The sequence below is a fragment of the Macaca mulatta genome, chromosome X, assembly GCF_049350105.2.
Source record: "Macaca mulatta isolate MMU2019108-1 chromosome X, T2T-MMU8v2.0, whole genome shotgun sequence".
Lineage (NCBI taxonomy): Eukaryota > Metazoa > Chordata > Mammalia > Primates > Cercopithecidae > Macaca > Macaca mulatta.
This window is the reverse complement of record NC_133426.1, coordinates 77,270,010-77,291,963: the sequence shown is the minus strand read 5'-3', so window position 1 is coordinate 77,291,963 and position 21,954 is coordinate 77,270,010. Positions and strand designations below refer to the sequence as shown.

The window sequence follows — 21,954 nt, the reverse complement described above, 5'->3', positions numbered from 1 at the left end:
GGCAGAAGGAAGGAGTCACTTTCATTGCTATGAGCTTTACTGCCTGGGGTTGGGGAAGGGATGGTGCAAGCCCTCCCTTTGCTGTGCCAGCTGGTGTCTCCCTAGGTCACGTGGCAAATTCACTGGCTCTAAGCCCAGCCTTCCACTAGGAGTTGCCTTGGAATTGCAGTACTTGTGCCCTAGACTGCCATTCAAGTTTATGTAGGACCCCAGAGCACTTCAGCCCACAGTGGCGAGGCTTGCCAAAAAACTCAAGTTCCCACCACTGGGATGAGGGTAATTCTCCTGTGGCTAAGGCTGGTCCAAATGCTCCCTCTGTGCACAGGCGCTGGCTGAACCCAGCAGGACTTTTTTCTCCACTGTGACTGTGCAGCACTGAGTTCAATATAAAGTTTCCCAGCCGCTGTGCTCTTCCTCTGCAAAGTGCACAGATTCTCTCTCTGCACTGCATAGCTGCTGCTAGGGGATGGGGGAGGGGTGGCCTTGGCGATTCAAGACTGTTTCTCCTGCCCTCTTCAATGTGTCTTTCTACAATATGTAGTTAAAACCAGGTACTGTGAGTGTTCACCTGATTTTGGTTCTTGTGATGGTGCTTTTCTGTGTGCAGACAGTTGTTAAAATTTGGTGTTCCAGTGGAGGGGACAAACAATGCAGGCTTTTATTCCATGATCTTGCCCCGCCCTTATTTTAACATTTTTTTTTTGACACGGAGTTTCGCTCTTGTTGCCCAGGCTGGAGTGCAATGTCACAGTCTTGGCTCACTGCAACCTTCACCTCCTGGGTTCAAACGATCCTCCTGCCTCAGCCTCCCAAGTAACTGGGATTACAGGCATGAGCCACCATGCCCGCCTAATTTTTGTATTTTTAGTAGAGACTGGGGGTGGTTTCATTATGTTGGCCAGGCTGCTCTCGAACTCCTAACCTCAGGTGAACCACCCACCTCGGCCTCCCAAAGCGCTGGAATTACAGGCATGAGCCTCTGCGCCCGACCAGCGTCTCTTATAAGGTGATTATTTATTTATTTATTTATTTATTTTATTTGAGACTGAGTCTCGCTCTTTCACACCCAGGCTGGAGTGCAGTGGCACGATCTCAGCTTTCTGCAACCCATTTCCTGGGTTCAAGCGCTTTTCCTGCCTCAGCCTCCCGAGTAGCTGGGATTACAAGTGTACACCACCACGCCCAGCTAATTATTGTATTTTTAGTGGAGACGGGGTTTCGCCATGTTGGCCAGGCTGGTCTCAGAATTGACCTCAAGTGATCTGCCCACCTCCGCCTCCCAAAGTGCTGGAATTACAAGCATGAGCCAACGCACCCTACCCCTATACGTTTTCTGTATTACTTTTTTGGCTTCTGGGTCTTGTCTAAATTCTGGGGGAATGTTGATATTTTTATTATAGCAGGTAATCAATCTCGTAGATTCAGGTAAATTTTAAACTCATTTTTTTGTGGGTTATGGTTCCAATGTTGTTTCAATTTTGCAATGCGCTTCAGGTTTGTTTTGCATATGCAACACTCATTGGTCAGTCCCGGTACTTGGCAGAGGTTTATCTGTTAGCTCAGTTATCAAAGTTTTTGTTATGTAAATTAGGTTGAGATTCCTGGTTGTTGAGGTTGTAGGATGAGCCTTGAACTTAATCAACTTTATTTTGTTGCTTTTCTGAGCTCCTCTCTCTCTCTCTCTATGATCTTCTTGGTAATTTCTGGTTCTCTGAGCTATCCTTTTCAGTCCTCTAACCAGTAACTATCCATAATCTGCAGTTGCACTGTGACTGGGGCCAAGCAATAGGAAGAAACAGGCAGAGGAAAAAAAGCAGTGGGAGTTTGCCCCATCCTGTGGGAACTACTACTGCACTGAACGGAGAGTAAGGTTTTCCTCTGTCAAAGTTTTGAGTATTATGGTTTCCCCTAGCTACCACTGCTGTTGCCACCATGGGATTGCTTAGGGCCTGAGCACAAGAGAATGGAAGAAAGATGAAACAAAAACCAAAACTGAATATTTGCACTTTCTCTGAGCAACTCAAGCCAGAAGTAGAGAAGCACCCTCAGTCTGTACCACAGCATTCGCTTCTGAGTTTCTGGCTGCATTAAGTTTAGGCTAGGGCGCATTACAGGAAAAGAATGGTAAACTTACCACCAGTTTGGTGTTAATTTGAATTCTGGTGTTCTTCCTTTAAGGCTGTGGTATGGTTTCAATGTTTGATGCCACCCACCCACCCAACCAAATCTCATGTTGAAATTTCATCCCTAATGTTGGAGGTGGGGCTTAGTGGGAGGTGTTTGTATCATGAAGGCAGATCTCTCATGAATGGCTTGGTGCAGTCCCCGTGGTAATGAGTGAGTTCCCTCTATTAGTTCCTGCTAGAGCTGGTTATTTAAAAGAGCTTGCCATCTCCCTCTGCTCTCTCTCTTGCTTCCACTCTCTAGCCATGTGACTTTTGCGCAGACCAGCTTCTCTTTGCCTTCCACCATGAGTGGAAGCAGCCTGAAGCCCTCATCAGAAGCAGATACCGGCACCACCTTGTACAACCTGCAAAAACGTTAATCAAACGAACCTCATTTTAAAATAAATTACCAAAGGAGTGACAGAAAATGTGAAAAAAAATTACTCTTCCTCAGGTGTTCCTTTATAGTGACACAAACTGACTAAGGCCGATATGTGTGTGTGTGTGTGTGTGTGTGTTTTTCCTTTTTCCTCTTTCCTTTTTTGAGACAGGGTCTCACTCTGTCACCCAGGCTGGAGTGCAGTGATGTGATCTCACTCACTCTGCCACCCAGGCTGAGTCACCCAGGCTGGAGTGCAGTGGCATGATCTTGGCTCACTGCAACTACTGCCACCCAGGTTCAAGCGATTCTCCTGCCTCAGCTTCCCGAGTAGCTGGCATTACAGGCATGCCCCACCATGCCCGACTAATTTTTGTATTTTAAGCTCACTGCAGCCTCGATTTCCCGGGCTCAAGCAGTCTTCCCACCTCAGCCTTCTGGGACTACAGGCACGTGTGTGCTTTCTTGATCAAGCCATGAAATTAGCTAATTATCTCAGGAGTCCTTATTTCTTTTAGTAGAAAATCTTATTTAGAAGCCAAGATCTGGGCATTACGCATCCTCATTGCTTTTGGGATGTCACTGCTCTCTCAGACCCTCACAGTGGAAAGAGCGTGTGTGTGTGTGTGTGTGTGTGTGTGTGTGTGTGTGTGTGTAATATACACTTATACACTTCCATTATATTTATCTATATTATTTATTATCTATCTATCTATCTATCTTCTATCATCTCTAATATACTGAAAACCATGATACCGTCTGTTTCAATCCAACAACAAAATATTCATCCTAATTTTGTCCCTTTTCATATTTCTAATTCTCTTCTCCAGTAACAAAAAACTTGGCTTCAATTATCCTTAATGTATTTATGTATTTAATCAGTACCCCTGTATGTTACCAATCTTCCATGTTCTCTGCCACTCTGTTCACTGTGAGGACGCCCTCTTCTCCATGCTCATGCTCTGACTATTCATTTTGGGTTTCTCTCCCTGGGTGCTTACCCTCTTCCTTCTACTCTGACTCGCTTTACCTTACCATTATTTCATGTCTATGTTCTCTCACCCTATTTGGGCTCTGAATCTACATACTCATCTCCTGGGTGGAAGAATAATACTTTCTTTGTTTGTTTGTTTGAGACAGAGTCTCACTCAGTCTGTCACCCAGGCTGGTGTGCAGTGGCATGATCTCTGCTCACTGCAACTACCACCTCCCACGTTCAAGCGATTCTCCTGCCTCAGCCTCCCGAGTAGCTGGGATTACAGACATGCACCACGTGCCTGGCTAATGTTTGTATTTTCAATAGGGCTGGGGGTTTTACCATGTTGGCCAAGCTGGTCTCAAATTCCTGACCTCAAGTGATCTGCCCGCCTCAGCCTCCCAAAATGCTGGGATTACAGGCATGAGAATACTTTCTTATACTAGACTGATCGCATAGAATCTTATCGGGGAGACCACTCAGTCCTCAGAATCTCTGTCCCCCTGGAAAATTATAGAACTATAAAAATAAATTTTTAAAATACCTGTTATTCAAGTGGCCACTGCTATAGGAAGAGAAAGTACATAAAGAATGGATGCCAGTCATGGAGTAATGGGTGATGACATCAGTATGCCTCTAATCCTATTGGAGACTATTATTCTAAGCGAAGTAACTCAGGAATGGAAACCCAAACATCGTATGTTCTCACTCATAAGTGGGAGCTAAGCTATGAGGATGCAAAGGCGTAAGAATGACATAGTGGACTTTGGGGACTCAGGGGGAAAGGGTGGGAAGGGGATGTGGGATAGAAGACTACAAATTGGGTGCAGTTTATACTGCTCGGGTGATGGGTGCACCAAAATCTCACGGATCACCACCAAAGAACTTACTCATGTAACCAAACACTGCCTGTTCTCCAATAACCTATGGAAATAAAAAGTTAAAAAAAAATGAAATTTTAAAAAGATGTCTTTAATCCTTTTAAGATGATTTTGTGAAGTCCTTAAAAATCAAAACCAAAAAAACATACTCTTAAGCAAGTCAAACTTAATTAACTTCTATTTTAAAGTAAATATATGCCACACAGCACTTGTAGAAGTTTGACAGAGATGTGAAATCAAGCAATGAAATGGATAGCAATGCAGTAGTCTCCCCTTATCTGTGGGGGACATGTTCCAAGATGTACAGTGGATACCTGAAACTGCGCGTAGTACCAAATCCTATATATACTATGTTTTTTCCTATATATACACACCTATGAAAAATTTTAATTTATAAATTAGACACTGTAAGAAATGAATAATACTACTAATAAAGTAGAATAATTATAACAATATCCTATAATAAAAGTTATGTGAATGTGATCTCTCTCTCTTTTAAAATACTTTATTTTATTATACTTACCCTTCTTTCCTTGGGTAACTGAAGTCATGGCAGGAGGGAAAACCATGGATGGGGTGAACTACTGTAATGATTTAGTGTTCAGCTTCTGTAAGTTTATAGTAATAAATTTATTAACTGGAATAACTGGGATACAGTAATGTTTTATTTAATGGAACGTCCTGATTTAGTTAGAGTTAGAAAATTCTTTTATTTTGAACATTTATTTTAAAAGACGTTTGCATATACTTACTTTTATAAGTGGAACATAGGATTTCTTTCTTTGATATTTGAGACTCATGTAATTAATTACTCAAGATAATGTTCATGATCTGTGTACAGCCTTGTAGGAGGAGCTACTCATTAGTATGTCTAGTTGTGAGACATTTCACTGCTTTGAAAATCAGTATTCTCATCTGTAAAGTGAGAGTGTATGACAACATGGTCTCAAAGATCACTTCAGTATAAAAATTCCTAGTCCTCAATTTAGGGAATCCCTGAGCCATAGCGCAGAGGGTATGTGTGCCTATGTATGTATTTTTTATAATAAAAATCTCTGGTAGCAGCTTGTTTACTTAATTCTTTACCTCCTTCTCCTGTTAATCAGAATTTTATTTTGAGTAGTTTGTAGGCTTTGGCTTGCTTTTTTATCTTTTATTTCTATCTTTAGTTTCTTCTAGAATTTATCTTCTGTATAGAGTTTTACTTCATTATGAAACTTTTATTTATGCAAAGTAAATGGCCAATTGATGTGTGAAACTCTTTGAAGTAATTCATTCAGGATTCAGCTAGATTTCATTGCTGCTCTGTGGGGCACAAAGCTTCTAAATGAGGTCTAGGCTGCTTACTCTTTATTACAATTCTTTTATTCTCTTTTGCCTATTTGAATTTACCATTTTATAGCCAAATATTTGAAAGATAATGTGTAAATATTCTGTACATTTCTCTCTGTAGTAACATTCAATCTCTTGGCACATAAATGAATTACTGCTCTTGACGTAAAACTCAGTTTTCTGCCTGTTATGGGCTAGTAGGCATATAATTGCTTTCTGTAGACCTTTCTGCCCACTGCTTTACGTATCTGGGAGCGCCTAATCATTTAAAGTTATCTAGTTTCATTCCAAACTCAAAATCATTTGAGCCTTAAAAATGACTCATTGGAATAGTTGTAATGACACGTTCCGTAAATTTTAAGTGAGTCGTATACTTTTAAACTAAATATGCACAGTATATGGAAAGTTTGGCCAGGTTTGTTCATGTTTTTGAGGCTCTTTATGTAGCCATTAGAACATTTATGATTCATTCTAACAAATATCAATGTTAATTTTTAGCTCAGGTTGTCACTGTTATTTTTTAAAGTATAGGGTTTACTTTTTTAAAAAAATATACTTTAAGTTCTGGGATACATGTGCAGAATGTGCAGGTTTGTTACATAGGTATACACGTGCCGTGGTCGGTTTGCTGCACCCATCAACCTGTCATCTACATTAGGTAGTTCTCCTAATGCTATCCCTCCCCTAGCTCCCCACCCCCCGACAGGCCCCAGTGTGTGATTTTCCCCTCCCTGTGTCCATGTGTTCTCATTGTTCAGCTCCCACTTATGAGTGAGAACATGTGGTGTTTGGTTTTCTGTTCCTGTGTTAGTTTGCTGAGAATGATTTCCAGCTTCATCCATGTCCCTGCAAAGGACATGAACTCATCGTTTTTTATGGCTGCATAGTATTCCATGGAGTATATGTGCCACATTTTCTTTATCCAGTCTATCATTGATGGGCATTTGGGTTGGTTCCAAGTCTTTGCTGTTGTGAACAGTGTTGAAATAAACATATGTGTGCATGTGTCTTTATGGAGAATGATTTATAATCTTTTGGCTGTATACCCAGTAATGGGATTGTTGGGTCAAATGGTATTTCTGGTTCTAGATCTTTGAGGAATCACCACACTGTCTTCCACAGTGGTTGAACTAATTTACACTCCCACCAACAATGTAAAAGCATTCCTATTTCTCCACATCCTCTCCAGCATCTGTTGTTTCCTGACTTTTTAATGATCACCATTTTAACTGGTGTGAGATGGTATCTCATTGTGGTTTTGATTTACATTTCTCTAATGACCACTGATGACGAGCTTTTTTTCACGTTTGTTGGTCACATAAATGTCTTCTTTTGAGAAGTGTCTGTTCATATTACTTTTTAATGCCTACTTGTTACATGTAATTCTTTTTTTTCAGCGTGTATCTATACATAGTTTAAAGAGCAAAATAACTTTACAGGTCTTGTTACAAAATCACCAGTACCTATGAAAAATTAGCCAGGGTTGGTGGCGGGTGCCTGTAATTTTGGCTCTTCCGGTGGCTGAGGCACGAGAATGGGTTGAACCTGGGAGGCAGAGGTTGCAGTGAGCCGAGAACGCACCACTGCACTCCAGCCTGGGCGACAGAGCGAGACTCTATCTCAAAAAACAAAACAAAACTAACCCTGAAAAACCAAGATCACCAGTACCCATCCCGACTTTCGGGCTTATTTTTATCTCACATAACAGCTACTTTAGTTATTTTAGTTGGCTCTTTTTGTATTTACCTCCATGTATCTTCATAGTGTTCTTATACTGTGTGTTGCTTGATTTTTTTTTTTTTTTACTTTTAGATATTATATATTGACTTCCCACTTTAGAAGGTGAATTTAGTTCCTTTTCTTTTTCCCTCTACCCCCAACACATATGCTCACTTCCTGTCACTCCATCAACTCTATACAGTTTACCATAACTTTGATTAGATTAATATTTAGTGTTTACATTCCAGCGGTTATGTGAATACCATCATAGTTGAATCATATAAAGTATCATGATTACTTTTCTTTTCTTGCACAAAAGTTTGTTTTTCCCTGGAGTTAATTGTATTGGTTTTCTTGATTACTTAGTATTTCATGTACTTGGTATTATTTCTTCCCTAATTATGTAAACTTCTTTTCAATATGTTAGAATATATTAGTTATTTTATCAGTTTCACTTGCTTAAAGAAATAACTGTCATAGTTTCTAATCTTCTCTCATGTGTACAGATTGTTGTGAAAGCATCCTGTTCAGTTATCGTTTTGAGATTTTCCTCCTCCATTGACTTGGGAATTCCTTTCAACTCCCTCATAGATTGTAACCCTGTTTCTTGAATTCTATGTCTTTCTTTTTCTGATTTTACTCCCTAAATTTTGGGGGGCATATCCTCCAGTAGCTTCTTGAGAAAGGTTTCATGGGATGAAAACAGTTTGAAGAGTTTGCATGTCCAAACATATTTTTATTGTACCATCATAATTTATGCTTTCACTGGATATAAAATTTGGACTTGGAAATAATTTTTGCTGAGTATTTTGAAAACATCAGTTAGATTCTCATCTAGCTTCTGATGTGACTATTGAGAAATGTGTTGCAAATTTATTTTATTTTACTTCTTTTAAATATAAAATTTTTACATTTGTGGGTATATGATAGATGTATATATTTATGGGGTACATTAAGATGTTTTGATATAAGCATGCAATTGATAATAATCACATCATGGAAAATGGAGTATCCATCCCTTCAGGCATTTATCCTTTGTGTTACAAACAATCCAACTGAACTACATTAGGTATTTTTTAAAGTATATTATTTATATAATAATAATAATTATTATTATTATTTTGAGATGGAATCTGTCTCTGTTGCCCAGGCTGGAGTGCAGTGGCGCAATCTCAGCTCACTGCAACCTCCGCCTCCCAGGTTCAAGTGATTCTCCTGCCTCAGCCTCCCAAGTAGCTGGGATTACAGGTGCCCGCCACCACGCCCAACTAATTTTTCTATTTTTAGTAGAGAAGGGTTTCACCATGTTGGCCAGGCTGGTCTCAAACTCCTGACCTCAAGTGATCCACCCACCTTGGCCTCCCAAAGTGCTGGGATTTCAGGCTTGAGCCACGGCGCCCAGCTTAAAATTTATAATTAAATTATTATTGACCATAGTCGCTGTGTAGTGCTATCAAGCACTTGGTCTCATTCATTCTTTCTTTTTCTTTTCTTTTCTTTTCTTTTTTTTTTTTAGGGACGGAGTCTCACTCTGTCGTCCAGGCTGGAGTGCAGTGGCATGATCTCGGCTTACTGCAACCTCCACCTCCTGGGTTCAAGAGATTCTCCTGCCTCAGCCTCCTGAGTAGCCCGGATTATAGGGACCTGCCACCATGCCTGGCTAATTTTTGTATTTTTAATAGAGACGGGGTTTCTCCATGTTGGCCAGGCTGGTCTTGAACTCCTGACCTCAAGTGATCCACCTGTCTTGGTCTCTCAAAGTGCTGGGATTACAGGTGTGAGCCACCGTGCCTGGCCTATTCTTTATTTTAGATTCAGGTATATAGTAGGTCTGATGTGCTCAGACATGCATATTGAACTTCTGCTATCTGAATGTACTGTAATTCAAAGGGAAACTTTTTTGAAGCAAGACAGGTCTTTACACATTACTTATTAATAACTTGCTTCAGACCTTGGATTCTTAGTTGAGGATCTACTTCTGTAGTCTTGGGTAAAACTTATAAAGGACTTTTTATATGGGTGTAATCAAATTCTCTAGATAGGTGGTTTCTATAAATAATGAGGGGATATTTGGATAAATTATTAGCATTAAAATTTCTCCTATGCCATTTCCCAGTATTTTGAGAGATGAAAATTATGTAAAACATGGCATTAATGCAGGGACTGAGATGCTGATTCCCAAGGCAACATTCATACGCTTGTTCCTAGTTTCATTTCAATGGTAATTTATGTAAAGAAAATGATTGTTGTTGCTAAAGAGTGTCCATGAAACTATTTCTAAATAAGTCTTTTGACTAGATAATGCTTTGGACACATTTCAGAACTTTAGAATTTTTAAAGTTGTCTCAATTTTGAAAAAAAAATCATTCATTTCCCAACCTCACTCCTCGTCAATAGTGATTTTTTGTCTTTGAATATACTCTCTGCTCTAGTGCCTTTAACTGGATCTGGCAACCAAAAGCGGGTTTTAGCCTGCCCTTTGGCTGGGCAATGATTGGGTTTCTCGTTTCCTGTTACAAAGCATCTTTTAACTTCTATTAGTAATTAATTTATTATGATACTTTTTCATACATAACTAATTCCCCAACCTGAATGTTTTGCAGTTCTTCTTTATACAAATTGAGAGGTTTTGATGAGGAAGCTTATTTTGATGTATAGGACACATTAAGTATGTTTTTGTTTGTTTTTTGAGACGGAGATTTGCTCTGTCTCCTAGGCTGGAGTGCAGTGGCACCGTCATGGCTCACTGCCACCTCGGCCTCCCGAAGTGTGTTGGGATTTAAGGAAATCATGAATCTCATGGATTTTTTTTTTTATATTGCAGACTTCAAGTCTTCATCATCTCTGTTACAACTTTGGAGTAGGAACCCAGAAGAATAATAAATACGAAGAAAGTTCTTTCTGGCTTAGGTAACATAAACAAAAAACTGAATGTAAATTCAGGAATATTATCATAGATGTCAGTTAATATTTACTGTAGAGTACTTCGGCAGTTTAAACCTTCTCTGACTTCAGAAACCAACATGCTATATTTATTTACTCTTTTAACATGTATTGTTTATTATTTTTACACATTGCCAGTTCATACAAAAATGTGTTCTCCTTCTTTCCTCCCTTCCTCCTCCTTCCTCCCTCCTCCTCCTTCCTTCCTTCCTTCCTTTCTCTTTCTTTCTTTCTTTCTCTTTCTTTCTTTCTTTCTTTCTTTCTTTCTTTCTTTCTTTCTTTCTTTCTTTCTTTCTTTCTCTCTCTCTCTCTCTCTCTTTCTTTCTTTCCTTTTTTCCTTTCTTTCTTTTTTTCTTCCTTTTTTTTTCAGGGTCTCTCTCTGTCACCTAGGCTGGAGTGCAGTGGCATGATCTCTGCTCACTGCAACCTCTGCCTTCTGGGCTCAAGCGATCCTCTGACCTCAGCCTTCCAAGTAGCTGGGACTGCAGGCATGTGCCACCATGCCTGGCTAATTTTTTGTATCTTTGGTAGAGAAGGAGTTTTGCCATGTTGCCCAGGCTGGTCTCAAACTCCTGAGCTCAGGCTATCCACTTGCCTCGGTCTCTCAACGTGCTGGGATTACAGGCATAAGCCACCACACCTGACCAGTGTTCTCTTCTTAATATAAGTGCTTACTCCTCTCTCTCCATTCCTCCTTTATTTCTCTGTCAGGAGTACAGAAAATTTTGTTGTTGCTTTGATACTTATTGTTGTCTGGTAACACCAGAGTATAAGGTGGAGGTGTGATTGGGAGTAGTATTGGCTAAAATCATTAGTCTTAGATGAATTTTGGCATTTTAATATCAGTCAAGTAAGTACATATTTAACACTGTATGCTGAGTACTATACGAAGATTTGGAGTGTTGTGTGTAATCTGGAAATATCAAGAAAATTATACAAAAATATAGGAACTCTGCAAGAACCCTGTCTTTCACTGAAAACCTAGGCCCAGCACAGATTCTGACACACAGTAGATACTCAATAATTGTTACTTAAATGAATATATGTGAAAAATGTATTTTTGTGGAGATGTCACATAAGGTGCAGTGCTTTGAATATCAGGAGATTATGTAGTAGGCTGGGCACGGTGGCTCGTGCCTGTAATCCCAGCACTTTGGGAGGCCAAGGTGGGCAGATCACTTGAGGTTGGGAGTTCAAGACCAGCCTGGCCAACATGGCGAAACCTCGTCTCTACTAAAAATACAAAAATTAGGCAGGTGTGGTGGCACAGGCCTGTAATCCCAGCTACTCGGGAGGCTGAGGCAGGAGAATTGCTTGAATCCGGGAGATGCAGGTTGCAGTGAGCCAAGATCGCACCACTGCACTCCAGCCTGAGCGACAGAGAGACTCCGTCTCAAGAAAAAAAAAATAGATCATGGAGTAAAATATATCCAATCAATTCACTAAATGTTTACCCTTTCTGAGTGCAGGATTAGTTCTAGTTATTTGGAGATACTCCTATGATTATTTTAACTATAGTCTAACTTTTGTGAATATGATGTTTGTCATTTAACAAAATAAATACGAATCTGGGCACTGAGATTTTAATACTCACAGGCATATCTATCACTAGCAAAATGTTGATGCAAATAACTTATGTAAGAGACTTTTTAGAGCCCAAAGATTGATCAAACTCTATATAAAGAACTCTTCCTAATAGAACAGACTAGAGTTCTATTCCAGGATTTGACAGTATTTGGAAGTAGAATACTCACAAAGTTTATGGCATCAATGTATCAAAAGACCAGTATGCCAAGAAGGCAGGAATAAGGAGGTCCAAAAAAAAAAAAAAAGAAAGGATGCTGGTGCCCTGGATGGCTTCTGGAAGCTTAAGACTAGAGGTGAGCTTGGAGTTTATGCCAAGAATGAGGGTGAGTTAAGAGTCATAAAAATAAATGTTCTCCAGGAACAGTAGGCTGAGGCCTGACATGGTTATTTGCACATACGCCATTGGTTGTTGACTTCTTATCTGTTATCATTTTCTAAAGAATCTCATGGAAAGAAAATATGATGATGAGATATTCACATTATAAGCTAGAATATCTTAATGGCTATATTTGAATACAATCTGACCCACAGTGATATTTTCATAAAAATCTTAAATAAATAACAAATTTATATAGCACCAGTATGAGTCTTTTGTGTTCATATCACTAGAATAATATTTAAGAAAAGAAGAAAAATTTTAATTTTAGCCCTAGTAATTACATATGATTTTAATCTTTCTGCTTCATTTTTTCTTCCACATCTTTTGGGAATATAAAAATAACCTGGTGAAATATTCACAAATGTCTTTAAAGGAATTATCATATTTTAATGTTTAAAAAGAGGCAAAAATAATTATCAGTATTATTAACTGTAGGAATTGTAGCACAGTGAATGGTTTTTCTAGTAGTAGACCAACTGTCAGTCAGAATTTGTTGTCATCTAAGGCATTAGTGTTAAATTGTTAAATATTGTGATACTTTATTTAGAATTGTTGTGGGGTTTAAATATGGTAATGCGTGTATTATAGAGTATTCAGTAACATGCCTGGAAAATAGAAACTGCTTAACAAACGGAAACTGCTGCTGCTATCTTTAGGTGATGTTTGCTATTTATTAGAGATGGACTCTCTTGTGGCCATTCCACTGGTTTATTCTAAAATTTATCACGGTCAGAGCAAGCGTGGATTACTTACTAAGTTCCCAGATAAAATGTCGTGAAGACAAACATCTACATCTTTCAATCTCAGGAACAATTTAAAAAAATTTTTTTTTTTTTTTTTTGGTAGAGATGGGGCCTTGCTATATCACCCACGGTAGTCTCAAACTCTGGCCTAAAGTTATCCTCCCACGTTAGCTTCCCAAACTGCTGGAATTACAGGTGTGAGCCACTGCGCCTGACCCTTTGGAATAATTTCTTCATGCTTTATATCCACGTGTTAAAAAAACTGTTGGCAGCAGTTGCTGATGCAAGCAGAGATGAATAGCTGCTAATTAAGCACCCTTTTCTGTAAATTTTATACCAGAAGGAGGTCATGGAAAATGAGTACACATTCTACAGGCTTAACTCTTTTGAGAACAGTGAATATCTTAGACTAGAGGTTATATATAATTTGGAAGTACCCATTCAGTCTAAAAGTAAAAACTTCATTTTTCACAAATGATAATATATAAAAATGCTGTAGTATATTAGAATTTTGTTGAAATTGAAGCCTAGAACAATACTAAATGTAAAGAGTGATAGTGGGTATTTTTTAAAACGCTCATTTATTTCCCTTGATTTTTGTTAACATCTCAGTGCAGGACCTTTCTGCGTTTTTATCACCCTCCTGCCTTTTCTTTTGTTAAGAAAAGTTCATAAATAGCTGCTGCTCTCCTTGCTTTCTGCCACACTCTTTTGATCGTGTTCCCTTAGAGATACCACAGTTAAGAGAAAGCTGCTATAATTAGGAATAAAATTGAAATTCCTTCAGCTTACTTTACTGTGAATTGTCAACGTATTTGCCTCAATGTATTAAATGACAAATTCTCTTAGACCTTTATAAAATATAATATTTCAGATTTTTGAAATCCGAATGCAAGGTTTGGAAATAATATGTTTAAGAGTTTGTTGTTGTTGTTGTTTGTTTAATAAAATACCATTTTTCCTCCTTCTCCTCCTCTTTTGTAAGTCTTGCAGTATTGAGCTCCTATGTCTGCTGCTGGCAGAAGGCAGGGCTAAGTAGATGAGAAGAGACTGTTGATACAGAAATTTCCCTCACAATCTAGACAACTTGTTAGTGGTCTCCATTGTTCTGGTGGAATTTAAATTGTGTTTAGCTCTTAAAGTCCTGTCTAATGATTAGGACATATATTATGCTGAACTTGGCTTTTCAGAAAAGGTATACAGAAATTTCACTGTAACAAATTAGTGTTCTACAAAGAAGAATTGCATATTAATACAAATAAGTTCAACTCAAAAGGCTTTGGGGTTACATTTATTGACCACAAAGACTTTGCAGATTTTTTCCCCTGGGAGAAAAATGCTCTACTTTCCAAACGTTAGTCATATTCCTAATTCTGGGTGATTTTTTATTTATCTCTAGTAGCTTTATTTCTGTCATTTAACTTGGCACTGCTGACCTATAGCAATATCAGACATTTCTGCGGCTGATAAACACTTGAGAAGTTTACTGTTTTCCTTTTGCTGTAAGAAGACCTCCTACTACTTTCTTTTCCCTTCAAGCTTCATTGAGATATAATTGACAAATTAAAATGTATGTATTTAATAGTGTACACTGTGATGTTTATATATATATATGTACACTGTGGAATGATTACTACGATAGAGTTAATTATTATATCCATCACCTCACATAGTTACCATTTTTTCCTCACATGCCTTTATAACAGAATTTTATTAGTAATCTTCAAACACACATTGTTCAGATTTCACTGATTGTCTCATAAAATCTTATACAATTGATTTGTCAAGGCCTATGTACTGTGACTGATTAAGGTGTCTCTTATGTCTACTTTAATCCGTAGGTTTTTTCCTTTTTTTCCTTGCAATGTATTTGTTAAAGAAGTCAGGTAGTTTCCTGCATTTTGAATTTTGCTGTTTGTGTCCCTGTTCCTTAACATGTTTATTTTTTCTGTGTTCTCTGTATTTCCTATAAATTAGTAATTAAGATTCTAAAGGCTCTTACCAGTTTTTTGGCAGAAGTTTTTCACAGGTGGTATGGTGTACGTCCATCAGGGGTCTTGTATATTAGTTGTTTTGCCTTTTGTGATATTAGCAGCCATCAGTGATCATTGCCTGGATTCTTTATTTCATCAGTGTTTTTAAAATAATAGTATTCTAATTGTGTCATTTTACTTTTCCTTTATGAGCTGGAATACTTCTCTAGAGTACAACTTCCCTTAGCAACTGTTAGATTACTCTGAGGTCCAGTTGTCTGAGTTGCCTTTTTGTGTGTGTGTGTGTGGTGAGAATATTTAATATCTACTCTCAGCAAATTTCAAGTATACAATGCAGTATTATGAACTATAGTTACCAAGCTATACATTAGATCTCCTTGTAAGAAAGAAAGAGATAAGAAAGAAAGAAAGAAAGAAAGAAAGAAAGAAAGAAAGAAAGAAAGAAAGAAAGAAAGAAAGGAAAGAAAAAGAAAGAAAAAGAAAAGAGAGAGTGTTAATGGAGACAATGCCCCAAAGAAATCAGCAATTTTCAAATGGATAACTCCTTTTAAGACGGAATGACATTCCTGTAATGGCTGTTTCCTGGAAGGCAGTGTCATGTGGAACCCCTTAGCCTCAGCATGCAGAGCTCCAGGAAGGGAACATTTCCAGTCAGATAGAATTATATATATACTATTTCTTTGGAAACTTCAGCCATCAACATTCCACCATCATGACTTCTGTTTCAACACGGTGGCTCTTAGTCCTCATTTTACTGCTTTTGTTCCTGCCTGTTGTCGAAGCAGTAGAAGCCAGAGATGCAATTCCTGTCTTGTTAGGTGTGGTTCTCAGCATTACAGGCATTTGTGCCTGCTTGGGGTCATGTGCACAAAAGAGAAATGGACAGATATGACTTTGAAGGGCATCCCAAATCAAACTTTGCCCTGAAAACCTTTGTACTAGTGAAGCTAAACTTGACCTTTGGTGTTTAAAAGTTTCCAAGAAACAGTAAATAGGGGAGTTCCACATTCTTAGTTGTGTTCCATAAAATGGGAACAAATTGCTATGTATAAGAAAAAATGTTTTCCTTATAATAAATAATGCACTGAAAAATGCAGCTTATAATTTGTATTTGCTGGTTAGAAAGGGGATTCAAGAAGTAAGGTGGCCGACATTTACATAAGTAATATTTCATAGTTTTAGAATTATCTAAGCTGGGCATGGTGGCATGCGCCTGTAGTCCCAGCTACCTGAAAGGCTGAGGTGGGAGGATCACTTGAACCCAGGACGTCGAGGCTGCGGTGAGTCATGGTCACACCACTGCAGTACAGCCTTGGTGACAGAGTAAGATCCTGTCTCCAAAAAAAAAAAAAAAAAAAAAAAAAAAATCACATGAAATAGGAAGAAGGAAGTTCTTGCCCAGAATCCTAAGAAATCACCACTATCCAGTTACAGTCACTGCCTCCGGAATCATTGAGGAGTCCTTTCTCCATATTTTCATTAGACTTTTGTTATTGACCAAGTTAATATTCTATTTAGATGTCAAATAGCCAAACATAGATGCTTTTATCTCTGGAGAAAAAACATTTAGAAAAATGCATTTATTGTATCTCACATTGAAGTGGAGAAAAGAGTTAATGTAAAAAAATACCTTATTTTTATATTTATCGTTTTAAACTTTTATTTTAGGTTTGGGGTACATGTGAAGGTTTGTTACATAGGTAAACTCATGTCATGGGAGTTTACTGTACAGATTATTTCTTCACCAAGGTATTAAGCCCAGTACCCAATAGTTATATTTTTTACTCCTCTTCCTGCTCCCACCCTCCACCCTCAAGTAGACCCCAGTATCTATTGTTCTCTGTGTTCATGAGTTCGCATCATTTTAGCTCCCACTTACAAGTGAGAACATGTGGTACTTGGTTTGCTTTAAAAAATCACTTTATATTGACATTGAAATGGAGAAAATATTTAATGTTAAAAAACTTTATATTAATTAATTAACATTCCCATGGTGAGAAGTACTATATTAAATATAAACTCATTATGTTGTTTAAAAAAAAGGGACGAAATGATGTTGAAGATGAAACCTGCAGCAGCAGGCTGTACACAACAATTTGTGAGGAAAAAATTAATCGTTCGTGCCCTAATTGAAGAGGAGTGATGATTAATAGTACAAATAATAGCCAACACCATAGACATCTCAATTTGTTCTGCTTATACAAATCTGACTGAAAAACTGAAGTGGAGCAAACTCAATGGGTGCCAAAACCATTGTGCCCAGATCAGTGGCAGATAAGAGCAGAGCTTTCATTGGAAATTTTAAACAAGTGGGATCAAAATCCTGAAGCATTTCTTCAAAGAATTGTAACACGAGACAAACATGGCTTTACCAGTATGATCCCAAAGAGAAATTACAACAAAAGCAATGGCTACCAAGAAGTGGAAGTGGTCTAGTCAAAGCAAAAGCAGCTCTGTCAAGAGTAAAGATCATAGCAACAGTTTTTTGGGATGCTCAAGGCATTTTGCTTGATTTTTCTGGAGGGCCAAAGAATGATAATGTCTGCTTATTACGAGAGTGTTTTCAGAAAGCCAAAATTTTAGGAGGAAAACGCCTGAAAGGCTTCACCAGTGTCCTTCTCCACCACAACAATGTTCCTGCTCATACCTCTCATCAAACAAAAGTAATCTTGTGAATTTCAATGGGAAATTATTAGGCATCCACCTTACAGACATGATTTGGCTCCTTCTGATTTCTTTTTGTTTCCTAATCTTAAAAAAATCTATAAAAGGCACCCATTTTTCCTCAGTTAATGTGAAATGTGAAAAAGATTGCATCGACATGGCTAAATTCCTCAGTTCTTTATGGATGAACTAAATGGCTAGTATCACAAAGGTATCTTAAACTTGATGGAGCTTATGTTGATAAATAAAATTTATATTTTAATCTTTTAATTCAATTTTTCCAAAAGTTTTTTGAAGTCTCATAATATTCTGCAATTCCACAGATTCCACGGGTTGTCTCTTTACTCTGTTAATTGTTTCCTTTGCAGTTGTACATGGTATTTAGTTAGATGTAATTCCATTTGTCTATTTTTGCTTTTGTTGTCTGTACTTTGGGGGTCATATCTAAAAAATCATTTCCCATACAATATCAAGAAGCTTTCCCCCTGTTTTCTTCTAGTAATTTTGCAGTTTCTGGTCTTACATTTAAATCTGTAATCCGTTTTGAATTGATTTTTTGCATATGATGGGAGATAAGGTTCCAATTTTATTCTTCTGTATGTGAATATCCAACACCATTTATTGGAAAAGCTCTCTTTTCCCCATTGTATGTTCTTGGCAACTTTGTTGATCATCAGTTGCCCGTAAATATGTGGATTTTGTTCTAGATATTCTATTCTGTTCCATTGGTCTATATGTCTTTTAAAAATGTCCATACTGTGCTGTTTTGATGACTATTAGATGTCTAGTGTATTTCGAAATCAGAAAATATGATGGCTCCAACTTTGTTCTTTTTGCTCAGGATTGCTTTGGCTATTTAGGTCTTTTGTGATTCCATATAAATTTGAGTATTATTTTTTCTACTTCTGTAAAAATGCCATTGCCATGTTGATAGTGATAGGACTGAATCTGTAGAGTGCTTTAGGTAGTATGGACATTTAAAAATATTAAGTCTTCCAATCTATGAACACACGATATCTGTCCCTTTATTTGTGTTTTCTTCAATTTCTTCAGCGTTTTATAGTTTTCAATGTACAAGTCTTTCACCTCCTTGGTTAAATTTATTCAGAAGTATTTTATTTATTTTTGACACTATTATAAATGGGATTGTTTTCTTAATTTTTGTATATAGTTCATTGCTTGCATATAAAAACTGATTTTTATGTTGATTTTGTTTTGTAACTTTATTGAATTTATTAGTTCTAACAGTTTTTTGGTAGCCTTTTAGGGTTTTCTAATACAAGATTATGTCATCTGCAAACAATTTTACTTCTTCCTTTCAAATTTGAATGCCTTTTTTCCCCCCTCATTTTGCCTAATTGCTCTGGCTAAGACTTCTAGTACAATGTTGAATAGAAGTGGTGAGAGTGGGCATCTTTGCTTTGCGTTTTTCCTATGTTAGAGGAAATGTTTTAACCTTTTTACCATCTAGTATGATGTTAGCTGAGGACTTGTTGCATGATTTTTATTATGTTGAGGTACATTCCTTCTATTCCTAATTGGTTGAAATTTTTTTTTTATCTTGAAAGGATGAATTTTGTAAAAAAATTTTTTCTCTGTCTATCAAAATGTCCATATGATTTTTATCCTCTATTCTGTTAAAGTGGTGTATCACATGTATTGATTTTTATATGCTGAACCACCCCCACCCTCGTATCTCAGGACTAAATCCTAGTTGATCATGGTATATGATGATTTTAATGTGCTGTGTAATTTGGTTTGCTAGTATTTTGTTAAGGAATTTTTCATCTGTGTTCATCAGGGATAATTTTTTTGTAGTGTCTTTGTCTGGCTTTGATATCAGGGTAATGCTGACCTCATAGAATGAGTGTGGATAGGTTCTTTCCTCTTCATTTTTAGAGAAGAGTTTGAGAAGGATTGGCATTAATTTTTTCTTAAATATTTGGTAGAATTCACCAGTGAAGTCATTTGGCCCTGTGTTTTCCTTGGTTGTGAGATTTTTGATTACTGATTCAATCTCCTTATCACTATTTTATGTTTCTGTGTTTGTTAACTTAAGGCCTCCAGCTATATCCACGTTGCTGCATAGGACATGATTTCATTCTTTTTTTATGGCTACATAGTATTTCATGGTGTATATGTACCATATTTTCTTTATGCATTCCACCACTGATGGGCACTGAGGTTGGTTCCATGTCTTTACTATTGTGAATAGTGCTGCAATGAACATACAGGTGCATGTGTCGTTTTGATACAACGATTTGTTTTCTTTTGGCTATATCCCCAGTAATGAAATTGTGGGATCAAATAGTAGTTCTGTTTTAAGTCCTTTGAGAAATCTCCAAACTGCTTTCCACAGTGGCTGAACTAATTTACATCCCCACCAACAGTGTAAAAGAATTCCCTTTTCTCTGCAGCCCAGCCAACACCTGTTATTCTTTGACTTTTTAATAAAAGCCACTTTGACTGGTGTGAGATGGTATCTCATTGTGGTTTTGATTTGCATTTCTCTGATGATTAGTGATGTTGAGCATTTTTTCACATGTTTGTTGACGACTTGTATGTCTTCTCTTGAGAATTGTCTATTCAAGTCTTTTTAACCCCCACTTTTTAATGGGGTTATATTTTGCTTGTTGAATTATTTAAATTCCTTAAAGATTCTGGGTATTAGACCTTTGTTGGATGCATAGCTTGCAAGTATTTTCTCCCATTCTGTAGGTTGTCTGTTTACTTACTTTGTTGATAGTTTCTTTCGCTGTGCAGCAGTTTGTCAATTTTTGGTTTCGTTGCAATTGCTTTTGCTGAGGACTTAGTCATAAATTATTTTCCAAGGCTGATGCCACGAGGTAGTCTTCTTTGGCTTAAATCTGCCTGGTGTTCTATAATCTGTTGCTTGAATATTGATACCTCTCTAGGTTTGGGAAGTTCTCTGTTATTATTCCTCTGAATAAACTATCTACCACTATACCTTTCTCTACCTCCTCTTATATTTGCCCTTTATGAGGCTATTTTCTAGATCTTGTAGGAGTGCTTCATTCTTTTTTCTTTTGTCTCCCCTGACTTGTATTTTCAATAGCCTGTCTTCAAGGTCACTACTTATTTCATCTACTTGTTCAGTTGTGCTATTAAGATACTCTGATATCAGTATATCAGTTGCATTTTTCTATTCCAGAATTTCTGCTTGATTCTTTGTAATTATTTCAATCACTTTGTTAGATATATCTGAGAGGAGTCTGAATTCCTTCTCTGTGTTATCTTGAATTTTTTTGAGTTTCCTCAAAACGGCTAATTTGAATTCTCTGCCTGAAAGGTCACATATCTCTGTCACTCTGGGATTGTTCCCTGGTGCCTTACTTAGTTCATTTGGTAAGAGCGTGTTTTCCTGGATGATCTTGAGGCTTGTGGATGTTTGTTGGTGTCTGGGCAGTGAAGAGTTAGGTATTTACTGTAGTCTTCGTAGTCTGGGCTTATTTGTACCCATCATTATTGGGAAAGCTTTTTAATATTCGAAGGCATTTGCATGTTGTGTGCTAAGTTTTTGGTCACAGCAGCCGTATCTGCCTTAGGAGGCACCTCAAGCCCAGTAACACTGTGACTCTTGCAGAGTTTTAGAGGTCTCATCTTGGTGGTGTTGGATGGGGCCCAGAAAAAGTCTCTGGATTACCAAGCAGAGACTCTTTGTTCTCTTCCCTTGCTTTCTCTCTAGCAAATGGAGTCTGTCTTTCTGTATTGAGCTGTCTGGAGCTAGGGGAGGAGTGATACAAGCACCCCTGTGGCCACTACCCCTGGGACTGTGCTGTGTCTGACCTGAAGCCAGCGTAGCACTGGGTCTCACCCAAGGCCTGCTGTAATCTGCTACCTGGATACCACCTATGTTTACTTAATGAACGAGGGCTCTACAATAGCAGGTGAGGTGATGAAGCTTGCCAGGCTTGCGTCCTTCAATTCAGGGAAGCAAGTTCCCCCTGGCTCCTGGCAGGTGCAGAGATGTTGGCCAGGAACAAGGGCCTGGAGTCAGAATCCTTAGGAAGCTACCTGGTGCTCCTTTTTACTGTGGTTGAGCTGGTACCCAAGCCACAAAACAAAGTTTTTTCCTACTCTTCCCTCCTCTTTCCACAAGCAGAGGAATATCTTCCTATGGCCACCACTGTCACAGGCCCATGGGGAGTACTGCCAGGCTCCACTCATGTTC

The 21,954-nt window shown here is 38.0% G+C and overlaps 1 protein-coding gene and 1 pseudogene across 1 annotated transcript in view; both read left to right on the top strand.

The window, feature by feature from the left end:
* The window catches only part of TEX11 (testis expressed 11), a 290,530-nt gene that overhangs the window by 47,305 nt on the left and 221,271 nt on the right, over positions 1-21,954 (top strand). The window contains exon 7 of the mRNA XM_015127634.3: positions 10,277-10,362. Within this exon, the coding sequence (XP_014983120.3) occupies positions 10,277-10,362 (86 nt within the window). The remainder of the gene's footprint in view (positions 1-10,276; positions 10,363-21,954) is intronic.
* LOC114674768 (small integral membrane protein 30) lies at positions 15,811-15,990 on the top strand (annotated as a pseudogene).